The sequence below is a fragment of the Micropterus salmoides genome, unplaced genomic scaffold, assembly GCF_014851395.1.
Source record: "Micropterus salmoides isolate LMB-PRFRI ecotype aquatic unplaced genomic scaffold, ASM1485139v1 Ms_hic_scaffold_3, whole genome shotgun sequence".
Taxonomy (NCBI): Eukaryota; Metazoa; Chordata; class Actinopteri; order Centrarchiformes; family Centrarchidae; genus Micropterus; species Micropterus salmoides.
Window position 1 is genome coordinate 11,325,273 of NW_024042261.1, and position 20,632 is coordinate 11,345,904.

Genomic DNA, 20,632 nt, shown 5'->3' on the forward strand with positions numbered 1-20,632 from the left:
TCAGCTCAATGAGGTAACAAAAAGCTCTTCAATCAACACTCGTCAGCTCTAAATAACTATCAGTGAACAAACACCAGTTATACACTCTTCTACTGTACCTTTCAATTTACATCACACACACAGTATGGCTGCAGCGATCAGCAGCTTAATGAGTATCCATTAATGCACTCATCCAGAATATCATGAGGTAGTAATGAAGACCCACTGTATTGTTTGCTAATGCCTCCAGCACTTCTTGCCAGACAGTGTATGTATGTAGATGGAGGTTTGGGTGTAGCATATTCCACTTTTATGCAGGAGACACACCTGCACTTTTCTGGCCTTTTTATTAAAGCAGCAGTAGGCAACAATTAAACACACAATTCAAAACCTTCCATGTCTCTCTCTGCTGCTCGTATCACTCTGCTAAACCCCTCCCACCAAACCCACAAGATGGTACGGCAGCAGAAGGTACCGGTTGCTCTCCGAAACCTCATCCCTCATAGGACTCGCCCTCCATGGCAAGGGCCTCACCAGGACACCAGTCCTGCTCGCCACAACTCGTCTTCTCAAAGAGCCAGGGCAGAGTGCTCCAGGCTTCAGAGGCAGCTGCAAAAATTGATATGAGCGCCATGGCATACATACTGAGCTCGAAGCTCTGTGTGTTCACACACGTGTTTTGCACTACACGCTGTTGTTGGCAAAGGAGGGATATGCAGTTCTTTCATTGTTGATGGTTGTTTCTCCGACATTGTACTTGCAAAAGCTCCTCCTAAAGCCATGTTCTGAAATATTGAGCTTGAATAAGTGAGAGCATGCGCGAGGAAGGTAGCTGCGCAGTGTAAGCACGACACTGTGTTTGACACTGCGTTAGAGACTCCTCCTGGCTCTGATTGGTTGTTTTGATTCAGTGGTGGTAGATTCTTACAAATGGCATTAGGAGCATGAAGAGGAGGCAGAGACCTGATATTCTTTTCACAGATTATCTGTTATATGTACTACTGTCAGGATATAGTGACAGTTTCAGCAAATATGTAACATTTTATAAAAGTTACCTACTGAACCTCTAACTGTAACCTCGATCATTTCCAAGATCTTTTCACAATCTTCCCCCTGACATTAAACATTCAATAGCAGCTAAATAAAGTAAGAATTTGAAAAAATATTTGCATTGGATGTTAAAAAACCATGTTATTAATTGTTATCCAGGATTTAGAAACAATTAAGATTCTCTGGCGATGAGTCCCCCCTCCCCTTCCCGCAAGGTGCTTGAAGAGCGCTGTCGCCTTATGAAAGAAGAATACAATTTGCAAAGTTATCATACTATAGAAGTTAAACATTTTATTAATGATGGCTCCATTCCATTTGGAATCCAATAAAATGTTAAAATAAAACACCATATACTGTACCAACCATGTCTTGGCACTGCATGGGATAATATAATGGAATGTGGCCACTAAAATTGTTATTACTTACACCTGAATTTGACATGTTATAATGCCCATCATAAAAAGGCTCAGGGACATTAATTCACACTGAATATTGGTGTGGATTTCACCTTACACCACGTCATTCCCTGTGGGACTTTTGGCTTATATTTAATAAGATAAACTGCAAAAAGTAAGTATGAGAGTTATTGAGTTTTGGCAGACTTCCTGAAGCTTTAAAGGGGCCTGGTGAAAAACCTGGAGGGATGCAAGTGTGTATAGGCATTTAAACAGTAGAGCATGATTGTCCAAAGATCACTGGTGCAGTAAAAAGCATTGGTTTGTAGCGTACAGTATGTATAACAGTACTGCAGGTTGTAGGGATCCCAAGACTGCACTTAGTGCAGGTCTACAAAGGTTCTGCAAAATGTATCATGGGCACCATAAGAGAGCAATAAATGCCAGTGAACAACAAGGAAAGCAAAATATTTAGGTTTGAATCAGACCTCAAGCCTCCCCTCCTGTCAGCTGCAGCATCCACACTAACCAAATTGCTCAATGTCTTTGTTTCTTTACGGCAATTTATTTTCTCCCACAGGGCCAGTTTTCTATCAGTGTGTGGTTTTCGCTCTGTGTTGTCTTCTGTTAGCTTCTGAACGCTTCTTTTAAGGACAATAGCATGCATTTATCCTGCGAGAGATTGTGTTTTGGCCGCTAATCGTCAGTAAAATTGCTACAGTGGTTCATACTAAAAAACAAACAAACAAAAAATAAAAACAAGAGATATAGCTGTGGACATTTGAAAAGGGAGCGCAGACTATTCATCCACTGTCTTTGTTCCTCCCAGTCTTAAAACAAGCAATTTGCTCAGAATAGAATGCAGATAAACACACACATTCACATTATCTGTGAATGCTGCACTACAACAATGTCCACACTGAAGCTATGCTGCCTCTCAGTTAATTGGCAGTGTGTGTTTTTAAATTGGCCTGTCTGACAGAACAGACTGGCCCTGTATGTGTGTGTGTTTGTGTGTGTGAGGCCATGCTGCAGTCTTAGGTCTCTCCAGTGGAGGAGAGCAAGAGAGACAGCATTTGAATCGTTTAATATCCCCCATCACTCCCTCCCAAACAGTCAGTAATCGCACAAACACCACACACACACACACACACACACACACACACACACACACACACACACACACACACACACACACACACACACACACACACACACACACACACACACACATACACACAAACACACACACATACACAGACAGCCTCCGAAAATGCAATCTTCTCTGCTGAAATGAAAAAGGAAGCTTAGCCTTTTGGCTTGGTGTGTATGCACACATGCGCAAGTGCACATGCATTTGCAAGGCTCTGTGAGTGTGTTCATACGTGTGAGTGCATGTGCATTATTGTGTGTGTGTGTGTGTGCCATTATAGCTTTCCCCAATTTGCTGAGTGTCATGACTCCACCACCCTCCACTCTCCACCCTCCACCCTTTGGTATATTGCCACATATGTAATGATATTAATATGGCTCCCCCAAATGAGAGCAACCCTGCATGCATAATTAATGCTATATTCTGGCTCAAAAAGCTGTCTAGACGCTATAGTATGCTGCATCCACAACACAAGTGTGATCGGAAACTTATCACAAAAACTATGAAACTGTCTTTTCTGAACCTTATCAAGCTCCATTCTCTCTCCCTGTTTTTCCATCAGTGTGATAAATGAGAGATTATTCCACCAGGAGATGAGATTTTCCTTCCCTCTCCTTCTCTTCGTCCATCTTTCACCACTTTCCTCTTCTCCTTTCGCTCTCCATCCTCACTTAACCCTCCTCTCCCATCCTTCTCTGCCCCTCACTCCATTCTCTTCTCTCTTGTTTTGCTTCATCCATCATCCTGCTTTGGGTTTCCTTTTAATTTATTTCTTTGTTTTGTGTCTACACTCCCCCCTCCCCAAATCATTATCACCAGAAACAACCACCACTACTAAACCTCCCCATATATCTGGATCCCAACTGATATACTATTTACTCAATATAAGCAGCGCCATTAAAATTCATGACTGCACCACATACTATGTTTTTACTCTTCTTCTACTTATTTTCCTCAAGAAGATTGGAGGTGGAAGGGAAAGGAGGGAAGGAGGGAGGGAGGGAGGAAGGGAGAGTTGGATATGGCGTGGGGAGGGGGGGTGGCTTTTTGGCGTTGATGTGATGGTGGGAGGGGTGGGTGGAAGAAGAAGAGGAAAAGGAGGCTGAGGAGAAGTGGATGAATAAGGGGGATGTTTACTTTAGAGGTTGGCCATGCAATGTCCACCTGAAAATTGGTTTTATGGGAAAGGGAGAGAGAGAGAGAGCAAGAGGGGAGGGAGGGAGGAGGTAAATGAGAAAGAGAGAGCAAAATAATGAAATAGCAGGAATAAGATAAATAGATTGCAAGAAGGACACAAACTGAGAGGAACAACAACTGTGAATGAATGAGCGAAATAAGAGAAAGGCAGAGGGGAAGGGAGAGGGAGGATGGGGGGGGGGTAGTTGTCATTAAATCCCCCCTCTCAAATCAGGGCTGAGATTCAGATGCCACTTTATCTGGACGGACAGACGGTCCTACGGTGTCGAGCAGCAGGGACGCTTTGAGTGTGTGTGCCTGCATTTGTGTGTTTTAAAATGCACACAACATCCACACACGCATGTACGTTCCTGTGGCGTGTGTGTCTCTTTGTGTGTGTGTGTGTGTGTGAATGTGTTGTATGGGCAATCATGCCCAACTTTGAGTGTGTATGTGCGTGTATGTGTGTGCGTGTGTGACATGTAATTGAGCCCTTTGAAGGTCAGCGTCCCTCTGTTCCTACTCACCATTGTTGGTTGTTGTTGTTTTTTTCTCTCTCCAGTTTTTTGCCTTGTGTCTCAAAATGGCCTCCCTGTCCTCCTCCCGCTGTCTGCAGACAGAGGAGTGAAGGACGAATTTTGATCGTCTAACATCAATATAAAACAACGCTGAGAACCTAAAATGGCCACTCCCCACTCCTTGTCTATTGTCACTCCACTGCCTCTGTTTTTTTCTCTCTCTCTCTCTGCATCTATCTGTCTTTATCTTCTGCATAATAGACGATTTGAAGTGTGCTAAGATTCCAGCTCTTGTGTTTAACTATTGCCATTGCCATTTATAGCAGTAACGCTGGGCAGATACAGATGTGTTTCTCTACTGAGAGTAGCCTCTGTCAATTTACTGGGTCTTGTAAGATGTTAGGTCTCTGCCTCTACTGTTGACTCTAAAACTTTCCAAACCTACAAATTCAAACTGTAGTTTCTGAGGAAAAAGTGGAATAATGCATTGCAGTTTGGTTTGTATTAAATATTAAGGTACCCTTTTATAAAATGCTGTTAAAGTTAAATAGATTTCTGACGATCACTTGCACTTTGCTCTCAAATGTAATGTCAAAAATCAATTATGAAGTATGGAGAATGCTAAATAGCCCCAAATGCAAAAGTTTAACGAGTCATGTTTTTAATGTGTTTTCAATGGGCCCCAGCAGCGTGTGCATGGTGTAATTGTATGTTAATGAGCATATGTGTGCCTTTATGGCCTATTATGAGTCTGTGTGTGCACAACAAAAGTAGGAAAGCTGGCTTTGTGTTTCACATTCAGAGAACAAACCCTCTGAATGTTTTGTTTTTCAGGCTTATTCTGTAGAGTAACACATTTTCATATTGGATTTCCTGTCAATGCAAAATCAGATTGATTTAATGTTCATTCATGTAACATTTCTCCATCTTAACACAGCACCTGTGGAAATAGAGAGCATGCAGTGCTTTCTGGATGTCTTCTGAACTTTTCACGTACACCGGCATTCCTCCTCAGCTTTTGATTGGCTTATTGTTGCCGCTGCTGCACCGCGCAGGAAAGGAAGGGAGAATCGGCTGTTGCCTAGCAATCCGGTTGCCATAGATACCACCAGGGCTCCCTCCTAAAGAGTACACTGTTATGTACATTGAAAAGAGAGAGAGAGAGACGTTGGAAAGGGAGGGAGGAAGAGAGGAGAGGAATGGAAGAAGAAGTTGAAGTATAGGAGCGGAGAGAAGAAACGGAGGGGGCACAGAGGAGTTCATTAAGAGTAGCATAAAGAATGGGAAGCGAGAGAGAAAACAGACAAAGACAGAAGCAGAGCGAGAAGCACAGAGTTAGACAAAAAAATATCTCTTCATGATTCATCATATAGATTCCCCCAGACAGTTGGAGTGGTGAAGGCAGGGTAATATTGGAGTCTGCTTCATTTGGTATTCTGTCTTAACATGTGGTGCTGTGGCTTGCCGGCTGGTTGTTTTGCGGTTCCTCAGTTGTCTTGGCCATGTTTGGATAAGCCCCCACACCAACCACCAATCCCCCCCCGCCATCCACCCACACCCACTATCCATCTCTATCTGTCTACTTGTTGTCTGTTTTACTGTCTGTTACTGTAAAACACAGCAAGGAGAGGAAGAAACAGAATCATACACGCCATATTCATGCATGATTTTTAGTATAATATACATGTCAATATGTGAACTGACATAATGAAATAGTGATTCAACTCATGAAAACTTTCCACATCCTAGTCAGACTACAGTGCCATTCTTGGGGGAAATCCTCTGGTGCACATAAATGATGCCTTTTACAAGGTCTGGTTTGTTGGGAATAAAATGTTTATTAGTTAGCACAAACAGCAATAGCCACTGCGAAACACAAAAAGGAAACTGCACCACACACAAAACCTCATTTCAGTGCAAAAATGCCTACTTGTCTCACTTGTCTTGTTTGTAAATTCTCCCATTTTTCCCATGTTTTCTTTAAACCCGACTGGTCATTTTTGACATTTCCCCATGACAGTGCACGGCTGACACACAGTATAGTGGACCATGTAAGGTTGGGCACAATTCAAACAGGATTTCACAGTCACATTCCGAGCCGGCTTGCTCCCTGGAACAAAATAGGATTAATAATTTGCATTTTAACTCTTCATTGACAGGAACACAAGCACACACTGGCTAAGTGGCTCTTTTTAAGATTGTGCATGTGCACAAAGTATACACACACAAATAGGCACAGGCTGTGTGTTTGTGTATATGTGAGATTTCTTTACATGCATGATTTATGGAGCAGTTGGGGTGCGCGTGTGTGATTTATTGGCATGTGTGTTTATTTGCTAAATGTGCATGTATCTGCAGACTGCAGAGCCTGATGGACTGTGTGTGTGTGCGTGTGTGTGTGTGTGTGTGTGTGTGTGTGTGTGTGTGTGTGTGTGTGTGTGTGTGTCTCTGTTCCTGCGGGTCAGTGTGATTACAAAGCATTCATAGATCAAGTTTTATTATGCACCAAAACTGCCTCTGTCCTCTTTACTTTGCAATGTCATCTCTGCACACAAGCTCACATTGCACACACGCACACAAATGCATGCATCCAGACCCACAATGCACTGGGAGTTACGCAACCTGCTGACTGGACATGAGCTAAAGTAGTACTTGTGTGTGTGTGTGTGTGCGTGTATGTATAACAGGGTGAGGGGTGGGGTAGGTTTGGAGGGTGCAGGGATGGAAAAGGAGCAGAAATGGGGGAATAATAGAGGAAGAACAGAGCATGGCACTGGTGCAGGCATTAGTGTGACAACAGATGGATTGCAGGAAAGAGTTCCAATTTCCTCTTTCAGAGTAAAGCAGAGAGAAAAAAAAAATAGACAGAAAGACCAAATAAGGAAAGGGAACCGAAAAAATGAAGCACAATGAAGCGCAGAGGAGAGATCGAATCAGAGGCAGAGAGAGCAGCAGCAATAATGAGAACGCATGAAAGTGCGAAGAGGATGAGGGAGGAAGAGGATGGGAGACAGAGTGAGAGGAGGAAGATGGAGAGAGAGAGAGAGAGAGAAAAGAAGCCAGTGACTTTTCATCTGTGACTGTCGCTTTCCATCTGACTGCATCTCCGCCTCCTTGTCTGCATAAAAACCCTGAAGATGTCTCCTTGAGCATTTGGGCTTTTGTGTCTGTGTGGATGTACATGTATGTGCTTTTTATAGGTCCATTTCCGTTTATCCTTTTGTTTCTTCCTGAAATATGCACCATTTATTTGACTGTAATTATGTTTGTGCATGTGTGTTCATGTGCACGTATGTGGCTGGACGAGGGTTACAGGGACTCTCATTCATCACATTAAAGAGAGCAAGTGGGGGATGGGACTGAAACTGGACAGCAAAAGTTATTATGAAAAGGCTTGGTTGTAAATCTCTGAGTGTGTCTGCCGTGTGTGTGCGCACTCTACTGTATGTGTGTGGTTGTGAGTGTTTTATGTGTGTGTGTGTGTGTGTGCGCTTTCATTGTGTTTGTGTGCGTGCGCTTACTCCTGAGAGGCTCTCCTCATTAAGCAGCGAGGCGACAGGAGTGCAGAGTGTGTGTTTTCACACACCGCTGCTCCGATACAACGGGAGCCACTTTTTTTCGCCTCCCTTCCTTCTCTCCCCTTTGTGCTTCCTCATCTTTCTCCTTCTTCTCTTCTCTCTCTCTTTCTCTCTCTCTCTCTCTCCCCTGCTTCATCCGTTGTTGAAATCCTTCCCTGCCTCCTCCCTGTTCTCTTCTTCCTCCACCTTTGTACCTTCTCCTCCTCATACTCACCCCTTCCACCCATCTATAGCTGCAGTACTAGAGTATTTAGTAATTTTTACACTCTGAAAGTGAAAACATTCAATTGTCTCTTGATAATTCCTTTAAACCTCAGCCTTGATTAGCCAAGTTTTGTATTTTTGTGATGATGGTAGCCACGGCAACTTTTCAGTGGCTGAGCTTACCTTTATGTGTATCTACGCAACAGAATAGAATATGAGTTCAAAGAAGCAAATTAAATCACCATAAACAGTTCAAGCAAATGTTCCGCAAATATTTGATATGTTGTAATATATTATCGAGTCAAGGAGCAGACACAGAGCCAGAAAAAACGAGTGAGAAAATTTAAAAAGTGTGGTGGAAAAGAAAGTGAGAAAAGTCCACAGGTAGGCCTATTTGTTTGTTTGTGTGCGTGTGTGTATGTGTGTGTGTGCATGTAGGCAGAGGTAATTCCCTTTGGATGGAAGCACTAAGTTGATGAGTCTTCCACTGTGGTCGGCCAGAGGATGAGATTATCGACCAGCCACAATTGGGCTGTGGTATTGATTCTAGGCCAGAGTCTGGGAGGGAGACGGAGGACGGCGAGGAGGAGGAGGTAGAGAAGTTAGACAGAAAGGGAGATGCCGGAGGAGCGAAATGAGGTACAATGCCAGGATGGTCAGGTCACGACTTCTTAATATTTTTGGTCCTGTGCACTCTCCTAGTGTAACTCTTTTTGTCTTGTTCCTTTTGCTGAATTATACACTCTAAGAAATGTTCTTCTTACCAGATCGACTAAACTTCTTCAAATAATATAATTCAATGATTGCATGATTACAAATCAGGCAACAGTGCAAGGATTTGAAAATTCATGAGTTCATGAGCATTTCATTCATCTTTGGATGGTGAAACACAGAATAATCTGAAGAAGCGCAGAAAATGCAAAACATGACAACAAAATGATTTAAAGTTGTTTCTCCATTCTACTCTGCAAAAGTTTGCATTTTAGTCGTGCTTCTTTTAAGAATACATAAATAATGCATAAAATAAATCAAATCAAATAAAGCGAGAAATGTTAGGATATACAATTATTTTGCTGAAAGTGAGAAGAGAGAGTTCAGTTGAACATGCAGCAGGGCAAGAGGCGGTTCAGGGAGCGAAATAACAACACAAGGTAACGAAGGAGCAGCACGAAAGAGGAAGGCAGAGAAAATGAGACTGGGGGAGAAAGAAATTATAAGCAGAGAGGGGGAAAGAATGAAGAAGGGTAGGTGTTGTGGGGGGAGGGGGGTGGTGGTGAGGAGGAGCATTTGAGGATTCATCTCTTGCTGGATAATTCCCAGGAGGATCTCTCTCCAACACTTGAAAGCTGTGAAGTGTGCGGTTCTGCTCATACTCCTCCTGGTAATTGGAAGAGGAGAGTAGTGTAGGGGGGTGGGGTGGCGCGGGTGGAGGGGGGGTGGGGGGGGGGGGGGTGGAGGGGGGGTTGGGGGGGGGTCAGGTAAAGGAGGGAGAAATGGAGGTAGGAAAAGAAAAGAGGAGAAGGGTGGCTGGAGTAGAAAAAAGATTTGGAGGTGGAGAGGAAAAGGAGGGACAGGAGGAGAGGTAAAAGTAACGAGGGGGTTAGGAGAAAGAGAAAAGAACCACCTGACCTGTGCCGTCTTTTTCATCAGTCTCTTTTTTTTTCAATCTGGTTTCTATCTCTTTTATTTTTGCTCATTAGCGTACTCCTCTTTATTGTCTCCCTCCATCCCTCCCTCCATCCTCCCTTTGCCGGTGATGGTGTGTCTGTGGTTGCAGGCGACTTCTTAAACATGGCCGGAGGCGTTTAATCATTGATGGAGGTTTTTTTCCCTCCACGCAGGCAGGCCAGCGGGCAGCCCCGACTCACTCACATGCGTCAGGACCTGCTGATTCACTCTCTGGGGCCTCCGAGCACGTGCACGTGCACACACCCACACCCACACCCACACACACACACACACATAGACGCAGGAGCACATGTGCACACAGGAACAAATATAAAGGCAAACAGAGATGCACACACAGACAGAGATAAAATGTAGCCTGGATGTGTGTGTGTGTATGTGTGTTGCTATCCACATGTGTGCATGTCTAGCTTATCCCACCAGGGACTGTGAGGCCCAATCAGCAGCAGTGAGCCCAAGTAAAAGCAGTGAAGATAAAAGCAATTTATTTGACCAGAAGAAGAAGACAAAAATATGTTTGCTTTGGCTCCAGGGCTGCACACCACATACTGTATGTCTCTACAGCTTTATACATTCTTCTTCTAGACTCAGTAAACATCTGGCTGTGTTGTTCTTAAAAAAGTAAATACACTTATATACTGTATGCTCATCCAGTATCATTCTGCTCTTTATCCACTGTAATCTGTTCCCCGTTCATATGGAGCAGGGCTTCTTCACTCAGTTTGCACATAAGTATCTCAACAACTATTGGATGGGTTGTCATGCAATTTGGTACATACGTCCCCTTCAGGATCAATTATAGCAACTTTATACTAACATTTAATCTACTGCCATAATCAGGTCGAAATTGCTATTACTTTTGGCTTGTGAGTACCTGCAAAACTGGTAGCATCAGCCTAAGCTGTACTTTGTTTGGTGCTAATTAGCAAATGTTAGCAAGCGAACAAGCTAAACTAACAGGATAAAAATGGTAAACATACCTGTGCTGTGTGCAAAATTACTCACTCACTACTATAGTAAACCCTCAATAGTGGGCAGCAAATTCAGATTTGGTACATTTACTAATTATTCATCATTTTGTGTCATCACTGACCAGTGTAGAGCAGCCAGGCTGGGATTTTCATATCTATGAAATGTGGTGCAGGAAAAATGTAGAGCCCATAGCATGCACACTACTGTTTTTGCTCTATTGTGCATATTTTCACACATATATCACACATTTCAGTGAAATGTGCACTATATAGTGACCTCAAAGATTTGAGTGTCTAAATTGCGTCATGAACATGCTAAACCAAGATGGTTACCATAAACATTACACCTGCTAAACATCATCATGTTAACATAGTGATTATGAGCATGTTAGCATACTGACACCAGCATTTAGCTAGCAACATTGCTGTGCCAAAGTACAGGCTCACAGGATGCTAGCGTGGTACTCTTAGCCTATTTAAAATGATAGGGACTACTAGTTTGGAGAATTTAAAAAATATATTGGTAATAATGATGTATTTAGTTCATTTTGATCAATTTACATGTATAGTCTACTTACTACTACTACTACTACTAATAATAATAATAATGATAATGATAACAACAATCTTTCTCTGATGTACTTATGCAGAATCCAACATCATCATATCATTTCAGTGATATGATATGAAAGGTCACACTGATTTTTAATAAATGGGAAAAAATAGGCCAGGACATATCTGCCAACCCTCGCCAGCACACGCCTGAAGATGTACAGGTAAATTTCGTTTTTCTATAATGAAACTCTCATTATTTGAAAAAGCTGACACCGGCAAGATCTCATAATATGATCACTGGCAAAGGAAATTACAGAGAATATTGTGGATGGGGGCCATATGTGTTGAAAAACCAATATGTGAATTTCAGGGACTGTGAGCGTCTGTAGCCATGGTCAAGACAACCCACCCATTTCAGTACATCCACCCTTCTTTTCATCTTACAGACAGCACAGTAGATCTGTAGCTCTGAAAATCATTGAACATCCTGATAATAAGCATAAGTACATTTGATTATTATTTATTTTGTTGGTTGGTCTATAGCTGATACAGTAGTCCCTCCATCTTGTTGTTGTGCACCAGTGGTAAAGTCCTATGCAGTTACATTCTATCATTATAGACGACAGCCTCTTGCTTGTGGTTTTTGCGCACTCCTGTTGAATTCTGCAGTAGCAGGTACAGCTTATCATTTCCCTCCCCTCTTCTGCTCTCTGTCTGTCTGTGTGTCTCTCATCCTGATCAGAGAGGGTTTTTTTTATTATTATTTTATTTCTCGGGGGGATTAAAGCCAGACCCTGTGGAGTAGAAACCCAATCTCTCTCTCACTCCTCCTTCCCTTCTCACCCTCTTTTCCATCAAATTCACTCTCTACTCACCCCCTCCCCTTCTGGCCACACAAGACTCCACCCTGAAATGGATGGATTAATGACCTCTCTCTGCCTCTCATGTAAACAAACAAACAGTATCACCTGCAGCACATTCTGTCTGCATGTGCTTATTCTTTGTGCAGTATGAATGGCTTTCTGTGCGCGTGCCTATATGTATGTGCGAAAGAGTGTACCTGTGTTATCTACCCTGTCGTATTCACTATTGCACTGTCCTGCCTGGTGAGTCATTGCGGAGGACCCATCCAGTGCATTACATCTTGGAAAAGAAAGCACACATAAAGTCTGCAGTTGTTATGTGATTGCTTCCATTAAAGTGATTATGCAATCAACGGCAGTAAGTCAGGCAGGAGGTTGACAGGCAGTCAGACCAACAGTCAGTCAGACAGACAGGGGAGTGGTGTAGACGTAGAATGCACACACACACGCACACACACACACACACACATTGATACACAGAACTCAGGCAGGGGGAATTTCTCTCTTGTTAATAATCATTATGAAACGGCTTCACGTGGAGCACTTGCCTTGCCGCACTCAGCGTGACAGCAGGTCTGTCCCGGCAGTCTCCCTATGCTCACACACTCACTTCTCCCGCCTTTCTTCAGTTCCTCCTCTTCTTCCACCTCCTCCACTCCTGACAATATTTACCAGACCGCAGGGGCTCCCAGCGGATGTTCCTCTCTATGCCTCCCTGTCTCCCCCCTCCCACTTTCTGGGTGAGCCGGGGTTTGGTGAGCCCCAGGCTCCAACACAGGCCTGCACCACTGCTTGTTTTTACCAAAGCAAACAGATGGAAATGGAGAGAGAGATAGGCAGAGCGTTGCAACCAGCTGGGATGGTGTGCGGTCTGGCACCGGGGACTTAGTTACAGATATCCTTTCTTTTTTGTTGTTTTATGCCTTGTTTTTTAACTTTAATCACTCTCTGTCGGTAAAATCCTCGATGATGTTTTCTTTTTGTCAGTACACCTTGGTGAGGGCTGTTCTGTTGATATAACTTGTACAACTGTTGCTTCTTCACTGTCTAGAGATTGATACAGCTCCTTCACTCCGGGGCAACATTTCAACACTGACTTATGAGTTTACACTCTTCATCCCCCTTGTCCAAGAGCCCAGGGAGAAAACTGAAGTCTCACTCTCCTTACCTGCCTCTCTTTTCTTTTCCTTCTCTCAGCCAAGAAAGCACCAGACGGCTCGGTGATCGCCAACGGCTATTGCGACTTCTGCCTCGGAGGCTCAAAGAAGACCGGCTGTCCTGAAGACCTTATCTCCTGTGCGGACTGTGGACGCTCAGGTAGGGCACCGCTGAAGGGGATGATTGGCAGGAGGAAGGCAGTCCTGTGTTGATGCACAATTTTAAAAAGTTTCATTTGTTGAGTGTAGATTTCATATTTACTGCATAAATAATGCAAGTTTTGATTCCAGTTACACTTAAAATGGATCGACCATACCAGTGTTTTTTGTTTTAGCCCATCTACTGCAAATCCTGTACAGCATACTTAACCTTAACCATTTGTTGTAATGTTTTAGATTTTTGTGGTATTTCACACACCTGCCCAGGCAGCCATTGGTTTACTTTTTTTTTTTACTTCAACTTGAAAAAAATTGGAGACTTGAAACTGACCTTTTTAACTATGGTGGCCCTGAAGGACAAAATATAGTACATACATCTAAAATAAAGGTTATTGAAGGTTCTCCAAATAAAAATGCAAATACAAAAATATATACAAACAGACGTAGTTAAGTAACATTAATAATGCAAACTCACTAACGTTAGCTAACAAGGTAGTACTGCCTCACACTACCTGTTAATTTAACTTAACATCTATAAAGTTTAAATTGGCAATTACAGGTGATACTTTGGTGACTTATTGTCCTTAAAGGCCACCGTATAAAAATGAAATTCATGCCTGCTTTGATTTGTGTAAGTTATGTTATTGTAGTAGTTATAAGTGAAGGTTAATTGAAAAATTTGTGCTGACTTGCCATTCAGCAGTAACACAACTTAATACGTAATAAAATAAAAACGTACAAGGACTTCACTGTGATGTATTGCCTTTTTTAGTTATTGTCTGCAAATTGATTTTCCCGTGGAAAAGGAATAGCAGCCCTTGGCTGCTTGAAAGGTAGAAACACATAAAAAATTTTTAAACAATATGCCATGCTTTGAAAAAAAAACAGTGGCACTAATGTGAAATGTTCTAAAATCTCATTCCTCAAACGCACCTTTGTGAGGTGTAAGAGTGGCAGGAATTCAAATCCAATTTTAAACCTTATTTTGAAAGCATCGACACCCAAGAAGAAAGTGCTATTCTATAATATAATCAATTTCTCAGGAATGATAACACTTCAAACACAGTTAGGAACAGGATTTTGTATTTTGTAAAGTTTTGCATAATTCCAAGAATTTAAAATAAAAAACACATCACATTAAATACAATTTAAGGTATTTGACATGTAGTTCCACTATATGCAATAAATATTATGATACATGCTCTGCAGTATATGCCAGAAGTGCATAATCACTCTTATGTCTTGTCAAACTACTGTTTCCAAGGTCAGGAATGAACTTTAACACTCAATCTGGCACTTATTTTCATTGGATTTGGTCAGGTCAGTTGATCACAATGTTGTCAAACAAACACATTGTTTGGCATTAAAATATGAATGGATTCAGTCAAATGTAATCTTGGTGTCACCTTCTTGTCTAGCCAAAAAACACAACATTAACAACTGCTGCACGCCTTTCAGTCCTGGCTTGTTGTACAACAACCAACTTTACAATTGTGATATTATAAAGCATTGTCTAGTTCTTCTTTTTGAAACCGTGTCCAATGTGCCACAAGGATCTTGGGATGAGTTTGTGAGAGAATGGTCTCCCTTAGTATGTATTTTGGTTGTAAATGGCCAACAGTAAATTTTATCAGAGTAGAGTTCAAGTATGATTTGTTTAATATGGTTGTATTATTTTTTCCCATAATAAATCCTTTTGTTTTGGTATGGGATGTGTTTGTATATTCTGGTTATATGTATACATGCAGAGATCGCAGTGTATATGGTGCAGAATTTGTGTATTTATTACTTGATTGCATGTACTGTGTATATATATATATATATATTTCCCCACATGTTTCTCTTCATCTGAAAAATAATAAAAAAAAACAGAACTAAAAAGATGTACGTGATTTGTAGTGAATGGGCTACAGCATGCAAAACATTGGTATGGTCCTCTTCTTTATAACCACTCACATAGAAGACAAATGAAGGTCAGGAAATGAGGATGACATAACAATGCTTTTATCGTTGTGATCATGTAACAGCAACTACCAGGACAAACTATAATAATAGGGTAAGAGGAGAGATAGAATATATTTTAAAAGGCAGTGAAGCGAACTGCAGTGGCAAATGACAATTTATTTTTCTGTTACACCAGCAAAATGTTGTTTTATTGTCACATTTCTTGTAGTTATCAAGATCAAAAGAAAGCTTATGGGGACTAAATATTATATTTACCAAAATTCTTAAGGTAAATACAGGGAAAATGGTGTCCAAAAATTCTTTCAGCTATCTTAAGTAATGTACATCTGTACATCACATCAACACCACTGTTGAATTCCTCTTCAAATATAAATAAATCACCTGTATGAAGCAAACAAACTGATGGACAGAGTAGATGATGGAAGGCTGTCCTCAAAATACAGGCAGTGATGGTGAAAAACGTTGTGTGGGTGTGTGCTTGTGTGTGTGTGTGTGTGTGTGTGTGTGTGTGTGTGTGTGTGTGTGTGTGTGTGCGTGTGCACCCAGGCCACCCGTCCTGTCTGCAGTTCACAGTGAACATGACGGCTGCGGTGAGGACTTATCGCTGGCAGTGCATCGAGTGCAAGTCCTGCAGTCTGTGTGGCACCTCTGAGAACGACGTAGGATCTCACTTTAGACAACATGTTAACCCTAAACACATGTGGCTGCACACACACACACACACACACACACACACACACACACACACGCACGACTAATTGTACATATAGTACATAAAATTGTAAACCTTACAACATAATCCTTGGATTTAGGCAGAGCAAGTTTAGGCGATACTGATATTTATACTTTGAACAATGAGATCCAGGAGCTTCACTGGCTTGCTTACATACTTGAGAGCATGGTTTGATCCCTCTGGCTGAAGAATGACTTCTAACCACTGGGCAATACTGTTGTCCAGTTAGTCTCACTGGGCTGAAACAGATTTAAACTCATTTCAAAGATACACAGATGTCAAACTGCAGTTTTTTAAATTCACGAAGTGTAAGCAGATATTTGTATTCACACAAACTGTAGTGCAGTTAACAAGTGCAGGTTATTTATATAATAAATAAAAGTCCACATGGTTAACAGTGTTAACCGAGGGATATGTATACCACACCTCGACCTCTTGCTTTATATTCACTATTCACTACTATACACAATAAATTAATGCTCTTGTGTCCACACCTTTTTATATCTGCTCCCACTTAAAAACATCTGTTTATGTAAATATTCTCCTCTGTTCCAGGACCAGCTGTTGTTCTGTGATGATTGTGACAGAGGCTACCACATGTACTGTCTGAGCCCTCCCATGTCTGAACCACCAGAGGGTATGTAGAACAATAAGAAGTGTACAATTATAACCAAGGGATGCTGCACACATGGAGCTCTCAAACATGTTCATATCAAGGACTACAGAGTATATGGTGAGACTGCACAGCCCAAGGAAACTTATCTGAGAACATTTTTGTTTTTTGTACAGATGTACCCCTGTCTGTACTGTAGGTAGAGAGACAGTCACAGTGAGGGGAGTGAAATATGTGGTCAAAACAGCCAGACTGTCCACATTGTGACATTTAGGTAGTGAAAAAGCAACAATAATTTAACCCATCATGTGCTGGAGAACCTCAGGACCCCTCGTGAATGTGCATCTCTTTGTAGGAACATCTAAATACACTATGGGCTGGAATGGTCCTGCTACTGTTGGCCACCCACACAGAAATGGAGCAGGTACATCTGTTCAAATTAAACTGTCATTTGAATACTACACATAAGATGGCGGCCTTAGGATGTTTGATGTTGTTGTCATGGAAATGAGTAGTAGAAAAGATAAGCTGTTTCCATGGCAAAAGTGTCACTTGGCTGAACATACAGTAGCAGTGCCACTTGTGTTCAACACTCACTAACAGTGTCATGCTCTGCCCACACATGAAACGCTTTTGATTTACAAGTAGCATTTTTAAAATTCAGCAGGAGTCAGTTATTTTAGGTTTACTCTGAAGGAGAGACCTGACTGAGCTCTCGCATGGATGGTAAACATATATTTTTATACGTACTGTGCTGTGTAATACACCAGGGTGTATACATACACGTTGAAGAATAAAGGTTCACTTGCATTTTAACATCCATCTCAAGATGATGTTTAATTAATGTCACAAATCCCATGCTCAAATCCAAAACCAAACTCGTTGTCAAATCCCCTGCATCTGCAAACCACAGGCACAGCATGTGGTGTTTTAACATGGAGCTTTAATTTACAGCATTACTTAACGCTCTGTCTAAAATGAGAGATTAATCCACAAGGCTTTACAATAGCAGTGATTGAACTTCCGATGTGTGATGTGCTGTGTGTGTGTGTGTGTGTGTGTGTGTGTGTGTGTGTGTGTGTGTGTGTGTGTGTGTGTGTGTGTGTGTGTGTGTGTGTGTGTGTGTGTGTTGTACAGGGAGCTGGAGCTGTCATCTGTGTCTGAGACAACTGAAGGAGAAGGCCTCAGCCTACATCACCCTCACTTAATCTGCGGAGCTGCGCCTCATACTCTCAGCCCTTCATCCTCTCCCAAACCACCTCTCCGTCACCCCTCTCTGTGCCTCAGCTGCCCCCTTCCTCCTCTGATCCATTCGCCGCCACTTCCTCTACAACTCGTCCCAGTGACCTTTGACACGACTGAGCACGCAGCACCCACAACGCCGCGCCCATTCTTGAACGTCTGTCCAGCGGCGAGCTAACCTCCGTCCTTTTGTGTCACTCACATTCCCTGATGTGCTTAACCTGAATACACATTCCCCCAGTTTCCTGCTCTGTCTCAACAGAGGAATTCATCAGCTGGCAAGACGTTTGCTAGTGAGAAACACACTCCAGCCTGCCAAGGGCACTTCAGAGGCATACTACTCCACAGGAACCCTCTTAAGGGCCCTTGGAAGAGCCCTAATGATCTTCAGCTGCAACTCAGTCAAGTAGTGAGTGAGAATTAATAAGATGGATAGGTGTTAGGCCGAGGACAGGGCCTGGAAGACCCTGGATAATCATGGAGCAGTATGTTTCAGTGTTAGCCAACTGTGAAATATACACCTAACCAAAATTTCATTTACTCCCTCTGTCCTTTACCGTGTACAGCAGAGCTGAGACGTTGAACTCTGCTCTGCTATTTGTCTGCAGGGCTCGCTTCCCTGTGCCGTTTCAAAGGGGAATGAATTGTACAGAATTCAGATCGATTCTCTATCTACACACTCTTGAAAACTCCCCTCACTGGCAAACAATGAGCATCTGGTCAGGAACTCAGACCATCTTTGACCTCACCGTGTCCTCTCCCCATGCATGTGGTTTCCACAAACGAATGATGCATTTTGGGATTGACACTGAAGGTTTTAGTGTTCGGATGTGATCCTCGGATGAGAGGAGAGGTGGATTTTTCTCTAATCAGCTATCTCTGATCAAACAGTGTATTTAAAAATGACAATTTAGGCTTAGCATCTCTCACAAATCCTTTACCTGACCTTTATCCGCCCTTCACTTCTATGAAACAATGACTGTGAAGCCAGTGTGAGACTGAAACACTCCTGGTGCTTGGTGTGTATTATCTGTGTGTTAAGAATGTAGGATTGATGTGTGGACAATGCAGATCTTGTCTGGCCCATGCGGAGGCCGAAAAACTTCTTTTTTATGATTCTTCTTTTATTTTGTTTCATTTGCATGTTGTTATTTCAGTTGTTTTTAAAGACTTTTGATTGAAATTGAAAAGAAAGCACACTTAATTCGCAATAATGTGTTTGTGATATGAACTATTTTGGCCAAACTGGGTGTGTTTTAAACTGTGTGTGTGTGTGTGTGCCTGTGTGTCTGATTGCGCAAGTTTATCTGAGCACTACAATTACTGTAGCCAGCTCCATGTTAGGTGGTATCTGTGAGAGGATTTGAGTAGCACGAAGGTAATGTGAATGTAAGGAAGTCAGCATTTTCCACGCTCAGGAATTCTGACGGAGGTGGGATAAAGTCATTGTTTTGCAAAGTCTCAAGTCTTAAGTCAAGACCAACAAGTTAAGTTAAAGACATAGTTTGACATTTTGGGAAATAGATACAAAATTTTAAGTGTAAAAAAAGTTATGGTTTTACAGGGGTTACGGGCTGGACGCTTTCTTGGCAGTAACTCCAGGAAGTCACTGTGCCCAGTCTGGCACATAATCCACTGTAAAATCACAAATTCTCACTTTCCCCTTTTGTTTATTATGGATTGACAAAAACAAACATGTTACATAACTAAAGCCATAATTGATAATGTTGTGAAGTAGCGTGGGATTGTGGGAGATGTTGTTTCCATTGTTAAACATCCGCCAGTGGCAATGAAAATCTATCTGACATGACTCAGGCAGAAATCAGCAACGAGGTAATGTATTAAAGTTTTATCCACATTACTTTTAGTCACATTCGCTGTTCTCCTGCCATTGACAGGTGACCAAATAAAACCTTGAATAAAAATACAGATTTATCTGGTTTGAACATAGCTGGAGCACACAACTCAACAAAACATATAACGTAGGTCTAGTTGTTTTTAGACATTTAAATGCAGAAATGTTACATGTTATACATTTAAAGCTAAGCTAAGTTAACCATCTCCTGACTGTAGCTTCATATTTGTTAGACAGCTATGAAAGTGGTATCAATTTTCTCAACTAACTCTCGTCAATACAGTGAATGAGTGTATTTCCCAAAATTTCAAATTATTCCTAAACATCAAGCCCATTTAATAATAGAGTTTTGAGTTTTTTTCTAAAGTTATTATTTTCATACCACATGTTTAAATCATTAAAGAGTAACTTTGGTATTTTTCAACCTGGATTTTCACATGTTTTTGTGTCTATGTCTAATTGGGACCACTATTTTTTGTAATTGGTTCACTATTGAGTGAGCATGCTGCAGTTGGCAGCAGCGAAACAGGGCTGCAACTGACAGGCTCAGATTGTTATTACAAGTGTCTGACAACATTGTGGAAAGTATCCCTACAGAGATAGACCTTTAAAAATAAAATAAAAATAGAGTAATATTGTTTTTGTTAACCTGAAACAGTTGCTGTATTGCTCTAAGTCAAAGCCACCATATTGACAGAAATATAAATTTTACCTCTCTTATCTACCTGAAGTCACACAATAACACAAACAAACTAACTGACTGAGGCAGCGGTAGATTGT

The 20,632-nt window shown here is 41.8% G+C and overlaps 1 protein-coding gene across 1 annotated transcript in view; it reads left to right on the plus strand.

Annotated features, from left to right (window-relative positions):
* Nucleotides 1-19,926, plus strand: part of dpf1 (D4, zinc and double PHD fingers family 1) — a 39,503-nt gene extending 19,577 nt beyond the window's left edge. Inside the window, 4 exon segments of the mRNA XM_038692218.1 lie at nucleotides 13,326-13,445; nucleotides 15,956-16,068; nucleotides 16,698-16,779; nucleotides 17,893-19,926. Of these exon segments, the coding sequence (XP_038548146.1) occupies nucleotides 13,326-13,445; nucleotides 15,956-16,068; nucleotides 16,698-16,779; nucleotides 17,893-17,963 (386 nt within the window). The 3' untranslated portion in view covers nucleotides 17,964-19,926.
* Nucleotides 19,927-20,632: the final 706 nt, after the last annotated feature.